The sequence below is a fragment of the Mobula hypostoma genome, chromosome 20 (assembly GCF_963921235.1).
Source record: "Mobula hypostoma chromosome 20, sMobHyp1.1, whole genome shotgun sequence".
In the NCBI taxonomy this organism is placed as follows: domain Eukaryota; kingdom Metazoa; phylum Chordata; class Chondrichthyes; order Myliobatiformes; family Myliobatidae; genus Mobula; species Mobula hypostoma.
The window spans coordinates 48,508,828-48,525,731 of NC_086116.1; the positions used below are offsets into that span (position 1 = coordinate 48,508,828).

The 16,904-nt window shown below is 39.2% G+C and overlaps 1 protein-coding gene across 1 annotated transcript in view; it reads right to left on the minus strand.

Moving 5' to 3' along the window:
* ccdc146 (coiled-coil domain containing 146) overlaps positions 1 to 16,904 on the minus strand; it is a 141,575-nt gene that overhangs the window by 88,525 nt on the left and 36,146 nt on the right. The window contains exons 3-4 of the mRNA XM_063072832.1: positions 3,226 to 3,308; positions 1,139 to 1,348 (exon numbers count right to left, since the gene is read on the minus strand). Of these exons, the coding sequence (XP_062928902.1) occupies positions 1,139 to 1,348; positions 3,226 to 3,308 (293 nt within the window). The remainder of the gene's footprint in view (positions 1 to 1,138; positions 1,349 to 3,225; positions 3,309 to 16,904) is intronic.

A 16,904-nucleotide genomic window follows, 5' to 3' on the forward strand; every position in this document is an offset into this window, starting at 1 on the left:
GTATGATATTGCAATTATTCTGGCATGGCTGATGAACTGACAACTCAGTATTTTAGGATGTAGAAGTTTCAAATGCAATAAAGGAGGAAGTAAATAAAAAGGTAGCATTTCAATATTGATTAAGGAGAGCAATGCAATTTTTAAAGTGGATGCCGTGGTAGATTTTTCAAATAAGATCATATGAGTAGAGAGAAATAAAAGGGATGATCACTTTAGAATCATGGAGTTGCAAAGTGGTGTACAGCACAGAAACAGGCCCCTCACCTCCATACCAGCTACAGTAGTATAACCCCACTTTGACTCTGAAGTCAGTGAGAGATGAAGAAGCAGATATATAGAAAATCATTGAGAGATGTAAGAGCAATAGGGATATAAAACTTACAACTATATTTCAACCTCTCTAGTATTCACTAGGATTGCCTTGGAATGAAAATGTTAAAGGGGATGGAAGTTTTAAAATGCATCCTGAAAAGCCTTTTGTCCTTGTTTGTATATTGAACTCTGTCTATATATAGGCCTAATAGAGAATACACAGCACTGGACTTAATTCCAGGGAATGAAGTGTTTGTGAGTGTGCATTTTGGAGAGGGTGAACAAGTCTACTTGGGTATAAAATTAGACTGGACCTAACCCAGTTGTAGTCCATTTAGACCTGAATCAAAAACAGAATGCATATAGTTTTTCCTGATCTGACCCACTCTAAATATTACTATTTTCCCATTCTCCTCTCCATCCCACCCTCTCACACACAAGCACTGGCTGTGTCTCTCTACCTGCCTCTTTTTTTCACCCTTTTTCTTTGTATCTCTTATTCCTTGTATGCATGGCACAACTGGAGTCAACCTGAATGATTCCTGGACATATACAGTATACCTGATCCATCCAAACTCAATCTCGTTAGTTCACTGAGCCTTGGTCAAGCATAGGAGTCATTGATGTGTCAAACCAATTTAATTTTAAGAACTGGTTAGTTATTTCAGAATCCATTTCCATGTTTGTAAATATTTCAACATAGCTGTAAGTATTTATTTTTTATGATAAATCTTACTTTAAAATTATACATGAAATACTTATCTAACAGAGCAAAATCTGAGCACAATGTCTCCAAACAGAATAGATAAACAAGATAGTTTCTTACTAAATGGTTCTGTTCTTCTGTTGAGCAATGCGCTCTTCTGTCTGGTTGAGGTCATTCTGAAAATGAAGCAGCTGCTGTCTTAGCTTACTGACATCTGTATTGTAGCTCTCAGGAAACTGTTCACCTTTATCTAGCTCCTGCCTTTGGTGCTCTAATTCAGCAGTGAAAAACTTAATATCCTTCAATAATTTGATCTCAGATTCCTGTGTCCTAAAAAGTAAAACAAAGAACATAGTAAGGCAAAGAATTAAAGCAAGTTTCAAGATACAGTTAATCATCAAGATACTTTGCCAAATATGACGAGTTCTAAATAGAAAACAATAAAATTATACAAACTAAATATTGTGTTACAATGGCCATTTTAAAAAGATATAAACATAAGAACAATCAAACTATATGATAAGGGACAACAAGTGATATCACTATATTATAAATACTCTGTAATACTGTATAAATACTGTTCTGTACTGTTTGCTTGTGCCAGGTACTTCACATGCATTTTGAATTATATTTTATTAACTTATGTGTGATAATATTTTGTTTTATGTGCAGTGTGATATACATGTATATTGTGAGTGCACCATGGCTAGAGGTACATTGTTTAGTTTGGTCATATGCTTCGTACAGTCAGATGACGATAGACTTGAACTTGAAATTGAACTTGAAATAAACTTATTTTGACTATGTCGAAGAATGATCATAGAATCTCGAACTTGCTTGCTCCATATATTTTACAGATGACACCATAAACAGGAATTATCTAGATTATGTTAATTCTTAAATCTTTTAATGAATTCTCAGCAATGACATACAAGGAATGAACTGTGGTGTTGATTGCCTGGGCACATTGACTGATCCAGAAAATATTTATGTAATGAATTGTAGCATGAAATCATAACTTAGCTATAAATGTCTTGAACAAAGAATTATAAAAGTTCAGAACATGCTTACGATATTTATCAGATGGCTTCTTACCGTTGACAGTTTTTAAAATCTCCCATAGTTTAGATATGTTGAAATTCTTTTCAAACTTATGTTTGGCAAAAGCTACTTCAGCAAAAGATTATTGAAATCCCAAATGAACCTGTGAATGTGGTTTCCAATAGCCTTTTTCCAAACACGGGGCTATCAAAAGGATATTATGTACATGCACAAGTTAATTTCTCCAGGGATCGAATGTAAATACGAATAATCTAAGTGTTTCCAGTAGACAGCAATATGAAATATCAGGAATGGACCAGAAAGAAAGAGTGAATGCTGAAGGGCTCATTTTCATAATAATACCTTTTGAATTACCTACTGCCCTCCTACTCTGGCAGCTCACAATATTGTCAGACTATAAACACAAGTCACTGAAGGAACTCAGCAAATCAGGCAGTATTAGGCCGAGACTCAGCAACAGGACTGTGAGACTGAGAGACCAACTGTGTCTTCAGGCTGCTCATCTCACTCGTCGTGTTCCTCTTTATGCAGTTTCCAGTAACTTCCCTTTGTACAAGATCATTAACCATACTGCAAATGATTACAGATCATAATCCTCACTCTGGGATGTGACATGCTATCCCTCCCATACTATCCAGACAATACATTTTGTTTCAGGAGGCCAATCCATGCCCAAGTTTCTGGCGCCTCTCACGTTCAGTTGATGAGGGGATTGCACCAAAATGACATTCAATTGTTTGGATAAACTGAAGCAAGTGCTGAGGAAAAACATATAAAATGCTCAGTTTGGGAACATAAAATAACTTGACTGACTATAGTAGTTGGTTGATATCAGCCAGAACATCTCAGAGCCAGCCATAGAGAAAGGTGCCTTTTGTATCTTACATAAACATTATGCGGGCAAACATTAGGGTAACCTCCTGTGAACTAGATATGATTCTATCCAGCATAGTTTTTCCCTTAGATTCCACAAAATTTTAGTACTAGTTAAGCTCTTATTAATTAAAGTATTTCAAAATGATTAATATTGATTTGCAAATGGAAATCAACAAGAAGAAACAAAAATACTGTAAGTTTAAAATAATCAATGGAACAATTAATTATTGATTAGCAATAATCTGTTAATCAACTGAACAGCATTTTACCTTTTTAAAGCCTCATGCAGTGACATATATTTGGATTTCAAATAGCCAATTTGCGTTCCAGCCATTTTTCCAGCAGAAAATAACTGAAAGGTAGATTAGAAAATTAGGTTTCAGCAACAATGAACAGTATTGTATTTTTTTAAAGTCACATATTAAATCAGTACTCATGGACAAAGAAAATTAATACTTCCATCTTGATTAATCCTTCATAATATAAACTGCAATATCAAATGTTGTACATGTAATAGCAGTAAAATACCCTAGAAATCTGTAGAATTTATGCTATGCCAGCAGTTACAGAGAGATTGTGCCTGATAGTATCCTCCAGCCTTGATTTTGAAAGTTCCTGGTGTCAATAATAAAGTATTCTTCTTGAATCAATAGAGGAATGGCACAGCAGGTGAGTAAATCTTGAAGAAACTATAGCTCACAAAAAATTCTCCAAAGGTTTCTCCAAGTTACTCCATCAAACCTATGGTTAAAAGGAGTAAACTCACATCATTACAAAAAAAATTCTACCATCACCTCAATTCCCATGTCATGAAAGAGAAAAAAAGGTTTCGTCTGAACACATGAATATTTTTCCAGTTTTGCATCAAATCCATTTTAGTAAGAAGTAAAATATTTCAGTAGAGACTTCCCAATTATGATCCCAGTGACCAACATGTCTAGGGAAGTGGATTGAAGCTCTACCCTTTAAAAAGCTAACAATTGTTAAGTTAGTCTTCAGACATATAGCCTCAGAATGTGTTCAATTTTCCTTGATTATTCTGTTCAAGTCCTTCATAACTACCTTTTGCACTACCACGGACTTGCCTCGGATTGTGTTTTTATTTGCACTAATGTCTTGTTTTGCAGGGTTTTTTTTCTTCACTATCTTGTCAAATTTACATATAATTTATGTTTTGAGTGCTGTCTGAACCTTTGAGCTCATGATGCTGTTGCAAACAAGTTTTTCACTGTGCACATACCTCACAATACTTTTGCACATGACAATAAATTTCATTTGACTAATACCACTGAACATCAAGAGTAAATGTTTAGCTACCTCTTGTTGGCGGTAATGAATGGCTTGGGAGACCACATTTGCGATAATGTGTGCATGTTTAGTCTTCATATCTGAGTAAGGAAATACTTACAATAGAGGAGATAAACAATAGTTCATTGGATTAATTCCTGGGATGATAGGTTTGTTATAATAGAGGTTATAAGATTAGGTACATACTCTTCTATTTTAGAAAATGTATGGAGCTATCATTGAAGCTATCCAAAATCCTACAGAGGAGAGTTGATATTTCCCTGGGATGGGTTGTCTAGATCCAGGGGTCACAGTGCCAAAATAAAGAGTCATCCAGTCAGAATTGGAATGAGAAAACAATTCTTTACCCAAAGATTATGAACCTTCAGGATTCTTCATGAAGAGGACTGTGCATGGTCAGTCAGTCACTGAATATACTTGAGACCAAGGTGGATGTTTTTGTTTACGTATTATGGAAATCAAAGGCAGTGGGGAAAGCTAGTGTAAGAGGGTGATGCTGAGGTAACCATCCAGTGGCAGAGCGGAAGAAAGGGCAAAATGGCTCACTTTGGCTTCTATTTCTGATGTTCTGATGTAAAACACTGTGTGTCCTATCTGTTGATAGCATTAGAAAAGATACATTTACAAGTTTGCAGGCAAACGCATTTAATTCTGCTCAAACTCCATTGACAATTTTGTAGATAATACTATCGTAGTGGGCCAAATCTCAGATAATGTTGGAGTACAGGAAGGAGATAAGAGTGTTAGTGGCTAGTGGTGTCATAATGGTGGCAAAAAGTGGCAGATGGAATACAGTGTTAGGAAATATATGATAATGCATTTTGGTAATAGGGACAATTGTGCGCACTATTATCCAAATGGAGAGAAGGTTCAAACATCAGAGGTGTAGAGGGACTTGGAATCCTTGTGCAAGACTCCCAGAAGGTTAATTTAGAGGTTGAGTCTGTGCTAAAGAATGCAAATGCAATGTTGGCAATCATTTCCAGGGGAATAGAACATAAAAGCAAGGAGATAATGCTGAGCCTCTATAAGAAACTAGTCAGGCCGTATTTGGAGTATTGTCAACAGTTTTGGGCCCCATATCTCAGAAAGGATGTGTTGTCATTGGAGAGAGTTTAGAGGAGGTTTACGAGGATGATTCTGGGAATGAAGGGGTTAACACATGAGAAGCATTTGCTGTACCACTGAAATTTAGAAGAATGTGTGGGGTCTCATTGAAACCCTCTGAATGTTGAAAGAACTAGATAGGATCAATGCGGAGAGGACGTTTCCTATGGTGGGGGTATCCAGAACTAGAGGGCACAGCCTCAAAATTGAGGGGTGATCCTTTAGAACAGAGGTAAGAAGGAATCTTGTTTTTTTAACCGGGGACTGGTAAATTTGTAGAATACTTTGCCACAGACTGCAGTAGAGTCCATGTGTATATTTAAGGCGGAAGTTGGTCGTTTCCTGATTAGTCAGGGCATCAAAGGATATGGCGAGAAGGCAGGTGTATCGGGTTGTGTGGGATCTGGGATCAGCCATGATGGAACGGTGGAAGAGGCTTGATGGGCTGAATGGCCCAATTCTGCTCCTATGACTTATGGTCTAACTTCCTTTCCCTTAATGTCAGCAAATCAAAAGAGTTGGTCATTGACTACAGAAAGGGGTGGGGGGGGGGCAAAGGGGTGAGGTTCGGTGCACACTGTCCTGTTTACATCAAGGTTGGGAGGACTGAGAGCTTGATGTCCTTGCAGTGAACACCACCAACAGCCCAGCTTAGTCCAATCACAGACACCATAGCTGAAGAAGTGTACCAGTGTGTTTACTTCCTCACATAGCTAAAGAAATTTGCAATCTCCCTTGTGACCCTCACCAATTTTTATAGCATTCTTTCTGTCACGCATCTATCCAAAATAGCACATGGACTCTGTCTACATTTCCCATTGCCTCAGTTAAATAGCCAACATACTATTCTCCCCTCTTCCATCAGGCAAAAGATTTTAAAAAAAACCTTAAAGAACATACCAGCATGCTCAAGAACAACTTCTATCCTGCTGTTGTATGAGTACTGAATGGTACTCTTGTATGATAAGATAGACTCTTGGCCTCCCAGTCCACCTTATTGTGGCCTTGCACCTTATTGTCTACTTGCACTGCACTTTCTCGATAACTGTAACACTTTATTCTGCATATATTTTTCTTTTGTATTATCTCAGTGCACTGATGTAACAAAATGTAATGTATGGATGGAATGTAGAGCACTGTATGTTGGTATATGTGGCAATAGTAAACCAATTTACCAATTACAAAGAGACAGCAATAGCTTGAGGGATGGTAATATAGTGGGAAATACATTTCATTCCAAGGAAATAACATATGAGGAGTGATTGATAAGTTTGTGGCCCAAGGTAGAAGGAGTCAATTTTAGAAAACCTAGCACATTTATTTTTCCTACATTTACACACTTAGTCCAGCAGTCGTAGAGCATATAGATCCCTTCTTTGTAGAGGTCGGCGTCTTGGACCTCCAGAAGTGGTCCACAGCAGGGGTGATTGATAGGTTCGTGGCCTAAGGTAGAAGGAGATGAGTTATTAACTTCAAACTTTCTGCATATTCACTCAAAGAGTTGAACTGCATGTGCACGTCATCGTCGTGGCTATCCCTCGAGGTCGAGGTTGATGGTCTTCATTCTGAAGAAGTGGCCCACAGAGTGAAGACGCCTGTGTGTGTATTTGTTTAACATGTACTTGATGTTGTACTTCAGGAAGCACGATACTTCACAAATCAACCAACTGATTCCAATGGCATGGAAACCACAACGATTGGAGCTGATGGATTTGTTGCAGCCTTCGTCAGCCTTCACAGCCGTTGAGTTCGAAGTAACTTTGTCCACCTGTTCCACCGTTGAGGTCTTGGTTGGATTGTTCTTTGTCAGGGACCTCATCCTCGACCTTATCGCCATGGGTGACCCTACCAGAATCATAGCTCCAGGCGGCATTGCTCTTGGGATCACAGGACCACACAAGCTTCTCCACCACAACAAGGTGACAATCCACGGAGAAGATGTGTATGTAACGAGAGCTGTATCTTATCTCCTTCTACCTTAGGCTACGAACTTATCAATCACCGTGACCACCTAGAGGTCCAAGACGCTCTCGTTACATGCACGTGCAGTTCAACTCTTTGAGTGAAAATGCAGAAAGTTTGAAGTTAATAACTCATCTCCTTCTACCTTAGACCATGAACTTATCAATTACCCCTGCTGTGGACCACTTCTACAAAGAAGGGATCCGTATGCTCCACGACCGCCATACTAAGTGTGTATATGTAGGAGGGGACTATGTTAAAAAATAAATGTGCTAGGTTTTCTAAAATTGACTCCTTCTACCTTAGGCCACGAACTTATCAATCACCCCTCTTAAGGTCATTCATTCTATAAATTTTAAAAATGGGATACTTACAAAATAATAAAAAATTGGAAACCATAATGGTTCAAAAAGATTTGGGGAAACAAATTTACAGAGCATTGAAATTAACAGGAATTGAAAAGAACCAAATGACTAATAAAGACTGCTGGGAACAGAAGTTATGTCATTTCCATATAAAGCCCCAGTTAAATTATATTTATGAGTAGTCCTGGGCATCACGCTGTTGGAAGGAGATACTGGTCTTGATCAAAGCATAGGCATTTACTATAATTATATCTACACTTAAAAGAAGTTTTTTTGAGCAAAAAATTGCCTGTATTGAAAATAAAATGTTTGAGAGTTCAGCTTCTATGTGAAGAGAAACACTGAACCTGAAATTGTATTTGATTGTAGGTAAAATCTCATAGTTTCTTATAGTATAGGAAGAGGCCATTTGGCCTTTCAAGTCTAAATTGCCTCTAGGAGTGTTCCCATCAGCCGCTTTCCCCAACTTATTTCCTTGTAACATTTACTCTCACCCCTGATTCTCTTACCAATTACTTACACTAAGGGGTAATTTGGAGTAGCCAATTAACAGAGCAACCAGAAGGTCCTTGGCATGTGGGAAGAAACCAGAACACCCATGTGGTTACAGGGAAAATGTACCATGTGGTTATAGAAAAAAACATGTGGTTATTTGAAACACTGCAGTACGATCACACCCTCTCACTGGATGATAGGCAGTGATTCTTGTTCCCATCAGGAGCACATGTTAATATTTCAAGGTTACAGTGCATATTGAATACGCTTCTTGGGTACAGATTTCCCATTTGTGAGAAGCAACTAGCACAATGCTCTCTTAAATTTTCCAAAATTATAAACATTCCTCCATCTTTATTATTTATCAATTGCTGATAGTGATACAGTAGAAAAAGGTTATTTCCACAACGTAGTTCTATCCTAAAATATACTGTATATACACTGGAAGTAGGGTCCTCGGCATTCACCATGCAGGACTGAATTAGAAACATGAGACAGATCTTGAAATTTGCTTTAGCGGGAGAAAGATATTCGCCTCCAAAATTTCTGGAAAATAGTTTTAAAAAGGTAAAATCTTCTAGCATTTTTGCGACCTCCTCTTTACCATGTTCTGAGTGCATGTATGAGATTCTGTTTCAAACCAATTGATAGGTTAGTCCCATAGCACCTCATGTGCCCTCTACTGATTTTTGAAATTTGGTTGTCAGGTTCACATTGTCTATACAGGAGTGGCCACCTTGATAGCAAAGAGAGAGGAAGATGGTGATGAATAATATACTGTAGACTGCATTCCCAAACAGTTCTACAGCACAGTGGCTGTACAAATCCAAAAAATGCAGGTGTGTGTGCGAAATCCTAAGCACTTATATGGATTAAATAATAAATAGCTAATTATGCATAACATAGGAAAAACATGGAGACCTTGGGGTCAATGGGGACAATTTCCTCATTGAAAATGTTTGTTGTTTAATCTATTTTGTTCATTTGTCTTCTGGAGGAAAACATGTACTACATTCCTTTAATATGACATTAATGGGCAGCAACATGCTCACCCTCAAGCAGAAATTTCCCTTTACTGAGCATGAAAATATCAAAAGTTAATAACATGGCTTGGCCTATTTAACAGAAAAAGAACACACGTATTTTCAAGCGACATACATCAAAGTTGCTGCTGAACGCAGCAGGCCAAGCAGCATCTATAGGAAGAGGCGCAGTCGACGTTTCAGGCCGAGACCCTTCGTCAGGACGAAGTCGACTGCGCCTCTTCCTATAGATGCTGCTTGGCCTGCTGCGTTCACCAGCAACTTTGATGTATGTTGCTTGAATTTCCAGCATCTGCAGAATTCCTGTTGTACACGTATTTTCATTTCTTTTATTTTGAACTGCAGTACAAACGAAATCTCTGGGAACATTTTGAAAATAATTTCAATCACTAATTCACAGTATGGCTTGACTTACTGCTTTCAAACCTTTGGAATTAATGTTCCACAGTAACAAAGAAAAATGACCAAGTTAATGAAAAAAAAAGCATTTCATTATCTATTTGGAAGAACTGAAATGTAGGATCCACTTGAAAATGTCATAAATTTGTTCTGTCTTCCAAAATATTTCTGGTGCAAGATTGTAGCTGGATAAAATCGGTTCTGGGAAGTAACACATTCCAGATTCAAAGCAGACAGCACATCCTATTTTTGTTTACTGTAAACAAACTTTCTCTGCAGTTTAATGAAATGAGCAGCAGTTGAAACAACTTTTCTTAACTGTCTTAAACAATTGAACTCCAGAATAAAATGAACCGGGTCAGGTCACAGATCTCTCAGTGGGTGAGCATCTGGGGGACAGTGACCACCGCTCCCTGGCCTTTAGCATTATCATAGAAAAGGATAGAATCAAAAGGACAGGAAAATTTTTAATTGGGGAAAGACAAATTATGAGGCTACAAGGCTAGAACTCGTGGGTGTGAATTGGGATGATGTTTTTGCAGGGAAATGTACGATGGACATGTGGTCGATGTTTAGAGATCTCTTGCGGGATGTTAGGGATAAATTTGTCCCGGTGAGGAAGATAAAGAATGGTAGGGTGAAGGAACCATGGGTGACAAGTGAGGTGGAAAATCTAGTCAGGAGGAAGAAGGCAGTATACATGAGGTTTAGGAAGCAAGGATCAGATGGGTCTATTGAGGAATATAGGGAAGCAAGAAAGGAGCTTAAGAAGGGGCTGTGAAGAGCAAGAAAGGGGCATGAGAAGGCCTTGGCGAGTAGGGTAAAGGAAAACTCCAAGGCATTCTTCAATTATGTGAAGAAAAAAAGGATGACAGGAGTGAAGGTAGGACCGATCAGAGATAAAGGTGGGAAGATGTGCCTGGAGGCTGTGGAAGTGAGCGAGGTCCTCAATGAATACTTCTCTTCGGTATTCACCAATGAGAGGGAACTTGATGATGGTGAGGACAATATGAGTGAGGTTGATGTTCTGGAGCATGCTGATATTAAGGGAGAGGAGGTGTTGGAGTTGTTAAAATACATTAGGACAGATAAGTCCCTGGGGCCTGACGGAATATTCCCCCGGCTGCTCCACGAGGCGAGAGAAGAGATTGCTAAGCCTCTGGCTAGGATCTTTATGTCCTCGTTGTCCACAGGAATGGTACCGGAGGATTGGAGGGAGGCGAATGTTGTTCCCTTGTTCAAAAAAAGTAGTAGGGATAGTCCGGGTAATTATAGACCAGTGAGCCTTACGTCTGTGGTGGGAAAGCTGTTGGAAAAGATTCTTAGAGATAGGATCTATAGGCATTTAGAGAATCATGGTCTGATCAGGGACAGTCAGCATGGCTTTGTGAAGGGCAGATCGTGTCTAACAAGCCTGATAGAGTACTTTGAGGAGGTGACCAGGCATATAGATGAGGGTAGTGCAGTGGATGTGATCTGTATGGATTTTAGTAAGGCATTTGACAAGGTTCCACATGGTAGGCTTATTCAGAAAGTTAGAAGGCATGGGATCCAGAGAAGTTTGGCCAGGTGGATTCAGAATTGGCTTGCCTGCAGAAGGCAGAGGGTGGTGGTGGAGGGAGTACATTCAGATTGGAGGATTGTGACTAGTGGTGTCCCACAAGGATCTGTTCTGGGACCTCTACTTTTTGTGATTTTTATTAACGACCTGGATGTGGGGGTAGAAGGGTGGGTTGGCAAGTTTGCAGACAACACAAAGGTTGGTGGTGTTGTAGATAGTGTAGAGGATTGTCAAAGATTGCAGAGAGACATTGATAGGATGCAGAAGTGGGCTGAGAAGTGGCAGATGGAGTTCAACCCGGAGAAGTGTGAGGTGGTACACTTTGGAAGGACAAACTCCAAGGCAGAGTACAAAGTAAATGGCAGGATACTTGGTAGTGTGGAGGAGCAGAGGGATCTGGGGGTACATGTCCACAGATCCCTGAAAGTTGCCTCACAGGTGGATAGGGTAGTTAAGAAAGCTTATGGGGTGTTAGCTTTCATAAGTCGAGGGATAGAGTTTAAGAGTCACGATGTAATGATGCAGCTCTATAAAACTCTGGTTAGGCCACACTTGGAGTATTGTGTCCAGTTCTGGTCACCTCACTATAGGAAGGATGTGGAAGCATTGGAAAGGGTACAGAGGAGATTTACCAGGATACTGCCTGGTTTAGAAAGTATGCATTATGATCAGAGATTAAGGGAACTAGGGCTTTACTCTTTGGAGAGAAGGAGGATGAGAGGAGACATGATAGAGGTGTACAAGATGATAAGAGGAATAGATAGAGTGGATAGCCAACGCCTCTTCCCCAGGGCACCACTGCTCAATACAAGAGGACATGGCTTTAAGGTAAGGGGTGGGAAGTTCAAGAGGGATATTAGAGGAAGGTTTTTTACTCAGAGAGTGGTTGGTGCGTGGAATGCACTGCCTGAGTCAGTGGTGGAGGCAGATACACTAGTGAAGTTTAAGAGACTACTAGACAGGTATATGGAGGAATCTAAGGTGGGGGCTTATATGGGAGGCAGGGTTTGAGGGTCGGCACAACATTGTGGGCCGAAGGGCCTGTACTGTGCTGTACTATTCTGTGTTCTATGTTCTATGTTCTAAAATGAAATTTAATTTTAAAATATCACATTGAAAATAATTTTCTTTCCTATAAAGTGTTTTATGTTCACATACAGCACCTCATATATTTCTTCACTGTTGACTGAACATTTACAGTAGATGGTGATAAGGTGAATAAGGTGGTTGAAGGAATAGGTGCTGAGGGCAGAAAACCTTATGAGAACTGGTACTTGCTTTAAGGGACATGTGATGAGACATTAAGCTGACGACATAAAGTTCAATCTTTTGGAAGGTTGAGGGTGATGATAATGTTGTGCATTTGCAAGAATATAAGCTGTAGCAGTCTTGATCGCTTACAGCTAATAAATCTGCAGAGGACAGCCATGAGAGAATTTGAATAAGTCAAGCTGTTATACCATGGATCTGAATACTGTAAACCTCATTGTCACAGAACGTGAATGCAGGGTCCATTTCACAATGGCAGTGAAAGCCAGTCAAGTTCTTATGCACAAACAAATAACTTCATTTGACAAAACATAAACTGCTTTCCATCACTTATTTGTACATTTAAGGATAGATTTTAGTAATTTCCTTCTATTTAATTTAATGAATGAGGAGGCAATTATAAATAATACAAAGGATTTCAAACAACAATATAATGCAAAGATTTGTGTAGAAATCCATCCCTGCTGGAAGGCAATCAACATGCAATACAGTATTCACCACACACTGTATGCTGCTCCAAATTCATACCTTTGACTTCAATAAAGCTGAATTTTAGAGTACAATAAGCCAAGGATTCAATAGAATGTGGACACAAAAGACTGCAGATACTGGAATACGGAACAAAAAGTAACTTGGATTGCAGCAAGAAATATCTGTGGATTCAAAGGGGTGGTCAATGGTTTTGGCTGAAACTCTTCAATAAGAATGCGAGAAATCCAATATCCAACCTTCCCTCAAATTCACCTGGTCTAGTTCTTACATTTTTTCTTCCTTTTTCCCAGATCTCTTTATCTTCATCTTGGTGAACAATCCACTATACATTTATGGACTCCTTCAGCTAACTCAACTACACGTCTTCTCGTCCTGTCTCCTGTAAGGGTGCCAACCGTTTCTCACAATTTCTCCATCTTAGCTGCATTTGTTCTCAAGATGAAGATTTCTGCTCTAGGACTTCTGAAATGTCTTCCTTCGTTAGAAAATGAGGCTTTCCTGCTGGCAAAGACAATGGAACTCTTAAACTTATTTCCACCATTTCCCACATCTGCTCTCACCACCTCCTCTCCCCAGACAGAATAGAGATAGAGTTCCTCTGGTCCTCAGTATTCACCCCATGAGCCTCTGAAGTCTGTATATCATTTTTTTACCACTTTTGTCAGTTCCAACAGAATCATGCTACTAGCCATATCTTCCTCTTCTACACTCCCATCCATTTTCTACCTTCCCAGAGACCACTATCTGCACGACTCACTGGTCCACTCACACTTCCCACTCACCTTCCCCCAACCACTAGCATTTTTTGCTGACATTACAGGAGGCTCAACACTTGTCCCTGCATCTTCTCCCTCAACATGATCCGGGGGCCTAAACAGCCATTCCAGGTGAGCCAAAGTTTTCTGTGTACCTCTATCAATCTGAAATATCAAGTGCTGTTCTTGAGTAAAGTTGACAGCAGAGGCTTTGACATGCATTTAGTGCCAAGGATCAAAGACAATATTTTCCTACTTTGAATCTAATCTAAAAAGGAGCAACACCTCATATTCCATTTGGGTAGCCTGCAATTCTCCCCACAAATGCTGCTCAAACCACTGAGTTCCTCCAGCAGGTTGTTCATTGCTCTAGATTCCAGCATCTGTAGTCTCTTGTGCAGCCACTCTCTCTGTGTTCCTTGATCTACCCTAACCCTCTCCCCCTTTGCTCACCTTTTCCATTCCACCCTGCTCTCCAGTTACCTTGATTCTACTCTTTCCCCTATCTAATTTCATCTGCCTATCACCCATAAACCTATCCAACTTAGATTCTTCTCCCCCAGTTTACCTTTCCTATCCACTCCTTCATTTGATTCCATACACCATGTGTCCCATATCTGGTTCTACCTATCACCTTCCAGCCTCTGTCTCTGCCTCACCTCCTGTCTCCGTCTGCCAATATTTTCTCTTAACTGTTGTTACTTTTTTCCTATTACCCAGCAGTCTCCATCTCAAACAGCCCCCTACGTCTGGCCTGAAGGCCCACATCCCCAGCTCATTTGATTTCACCTATAATCTACCAACCCTTATTTCACCCCATCTTCTCACCTCCAAGATACTGGCTATCTTCCTACCAGAAACTCAGTCCTGATGCAGTGTCTCAACTCAAACATTGACCATTCTTTTGTCTTCACAGATCCTGATCTGCTGAGTTCCTCCAGCAGTTTGGTTTTTGAATCAATCTGTTCTTCATCTATCATTTTGCTTGATCCCAAAGATTATCCTATTATCCTGAAGATCAATTCCACCATTAAAATGGGGGGAGGTATGTTTAATTTGGCTACATCCATAAAAATCAGTCTGGTAAAATCACCTATGAAATTCAAATAAAATAAGAAATGCAGTCAGTGGAAGTCTGAAATAAAAACAGAAAATGCTGAGAAAAGTCAGGATGTTTCTTCCTTTGTCAATTCTGATAAAAGGTATTTGATCTGAAACATTAATTTCTTATTTTCCACAAATGCTGCCAGACCTGCTCAGGTTTTACAACATTGTTTATTTTTGATTAAAATACACTTTCCGATGATTTTTCAGCAATCTTTCTGAGTCAATATGTTTCCCTTTCCTTCTTTACATATGTAGATGTATCTAGACTGCTATTTTAGCCAAGGGTCCATAAACAGTTACAACACATCTATCCATATTTCCAAGACTACAATACCTGCCTTTGCTCCTGTCCTCACAATTCCTATCCCCGTTTAACAATGAAATTATGTCAACTATGAACAATTTCAAATACACTGTTATTCACCACCCTCCATTAAATCCAACTTTAATCAATCTTAGCTCACCCTGGGTTTCTGTGATTTACTGCTCTGCGGCCCTCACCAAGTCCTCGGTTTCTGCTGAGAATAAACTTCTATGCTTCATCCTTCTCTTCTCCATATCATCAATGACAAACATTTGGTTTCTAAGAATAAGGCCAGATGCCTGAATTCTAAGTATCTTTAAATACCTCGAATCTTATGCCTTTTTGTAAACTACCTTGAAATATTTCTTTCACAGGAAGCTGCTTTATACTTGCAAGTGTTATTATCCCATAATTCACATATAATGATCTTTTTCCTTAAAGTTATTTAATTCAAAAAATTGACCAAGAAATTTGCCTATTTTTTAAATGTGTTTGAAAACATCCAGGCTGCCTCTTTACCTTCTTATTTCTAATTTATCATGGTGTTTGCACTCTTTGGTTGTCATGTTTCTGGCATGAAGAATTAATTTTAGGATATTGCCAGTCCAATCATTTGATAGACATAAATCTAAATATGTACACCTAACTGAGCTATTTATATCTCTCTGTGTAATAGATTTTGATTAATATGTGAAGTACATTTAATTCCATAAAAGGATTCAGAAACTTTGCTAACACAAATGCCAAACTTTTGCTTCAGGCCCTTTTCCTTTTTTGTTATTTTGAAACTGTAAAAGATGGAAATAAAAAAAGCTTTCTTGCTTAAAATATTAAAGAAATGTGTCATCTTTAACTTTATGCCTTTTGGAAATCAGTTCATCTTTTACTCGCTTAGCTATTCACAGTAACAGAAATTTTGACCAGGGGTGCCCAAACTTTTGCATGCCACTGTATGTTATCCTTAAGGTATCTACATTTTTAACAAGAGTTCAAGACATTTTTTGATGGGGGAAAATGATGGGTGGTGTGGAGAGAGGATTCTAAATAGTCTTTGAAAAGTATGTAAAGGTTTTGTACGGCTTTTCTTGGAGTGTAGTGAACACAGAGTAGAGACTTGGGTGAATGAGGGGTTTTGGTGAGGAGGGTGATTGGTTAGTGGGTTTTGTCTTCCTTTCTTTAATTCTTCTGGGGACTTTTGATTGCAGTTGTTTAGTGCTAAAATTGGAGGCTTAAGTACTAATAACAAGTGTAGTTGTTTGTATTTAAAGAAGAGAAAGGTCCCCAGTAAGGTGCTCTAAATTATATGAGGTAACTAAAAGATGACCATAGTCATAGTCATAGTCATACTTAATTGATCCCGGGGGAAATTGGTTTTCGTTACAGTTGCACCATAAATAACAAATAGTAACAATACCATAAATAGTTAAATAGTAATATGTAAATTATGCCAGGAAATAAGTCCAGGACCAGCCTATTGGCTCAGGGTGTCTGACCCTCCAAGGGAGGATTTGTAAAGTTTGATGGCCACAGGCAGGAATGACTTCCTATGACGCTCTGTGTTGCATCTCGGTTGAATGAGTCTCTGGCAGAATGTACTCCTGTGCCCAACCAGTACATTATGTAGTGGATGGGAGACATTGTCCAAGATGGCATGCAACTTGGACAGCATCCTCTTTTCACACACCACCGTCAGAGAGTCCAGTTCCATCCCCACAACATCACTAGTCTTACGAATGAGTTTGTTGATTCTGTTGGTGTCTGCTACCCTCAGCCTGCTGCCC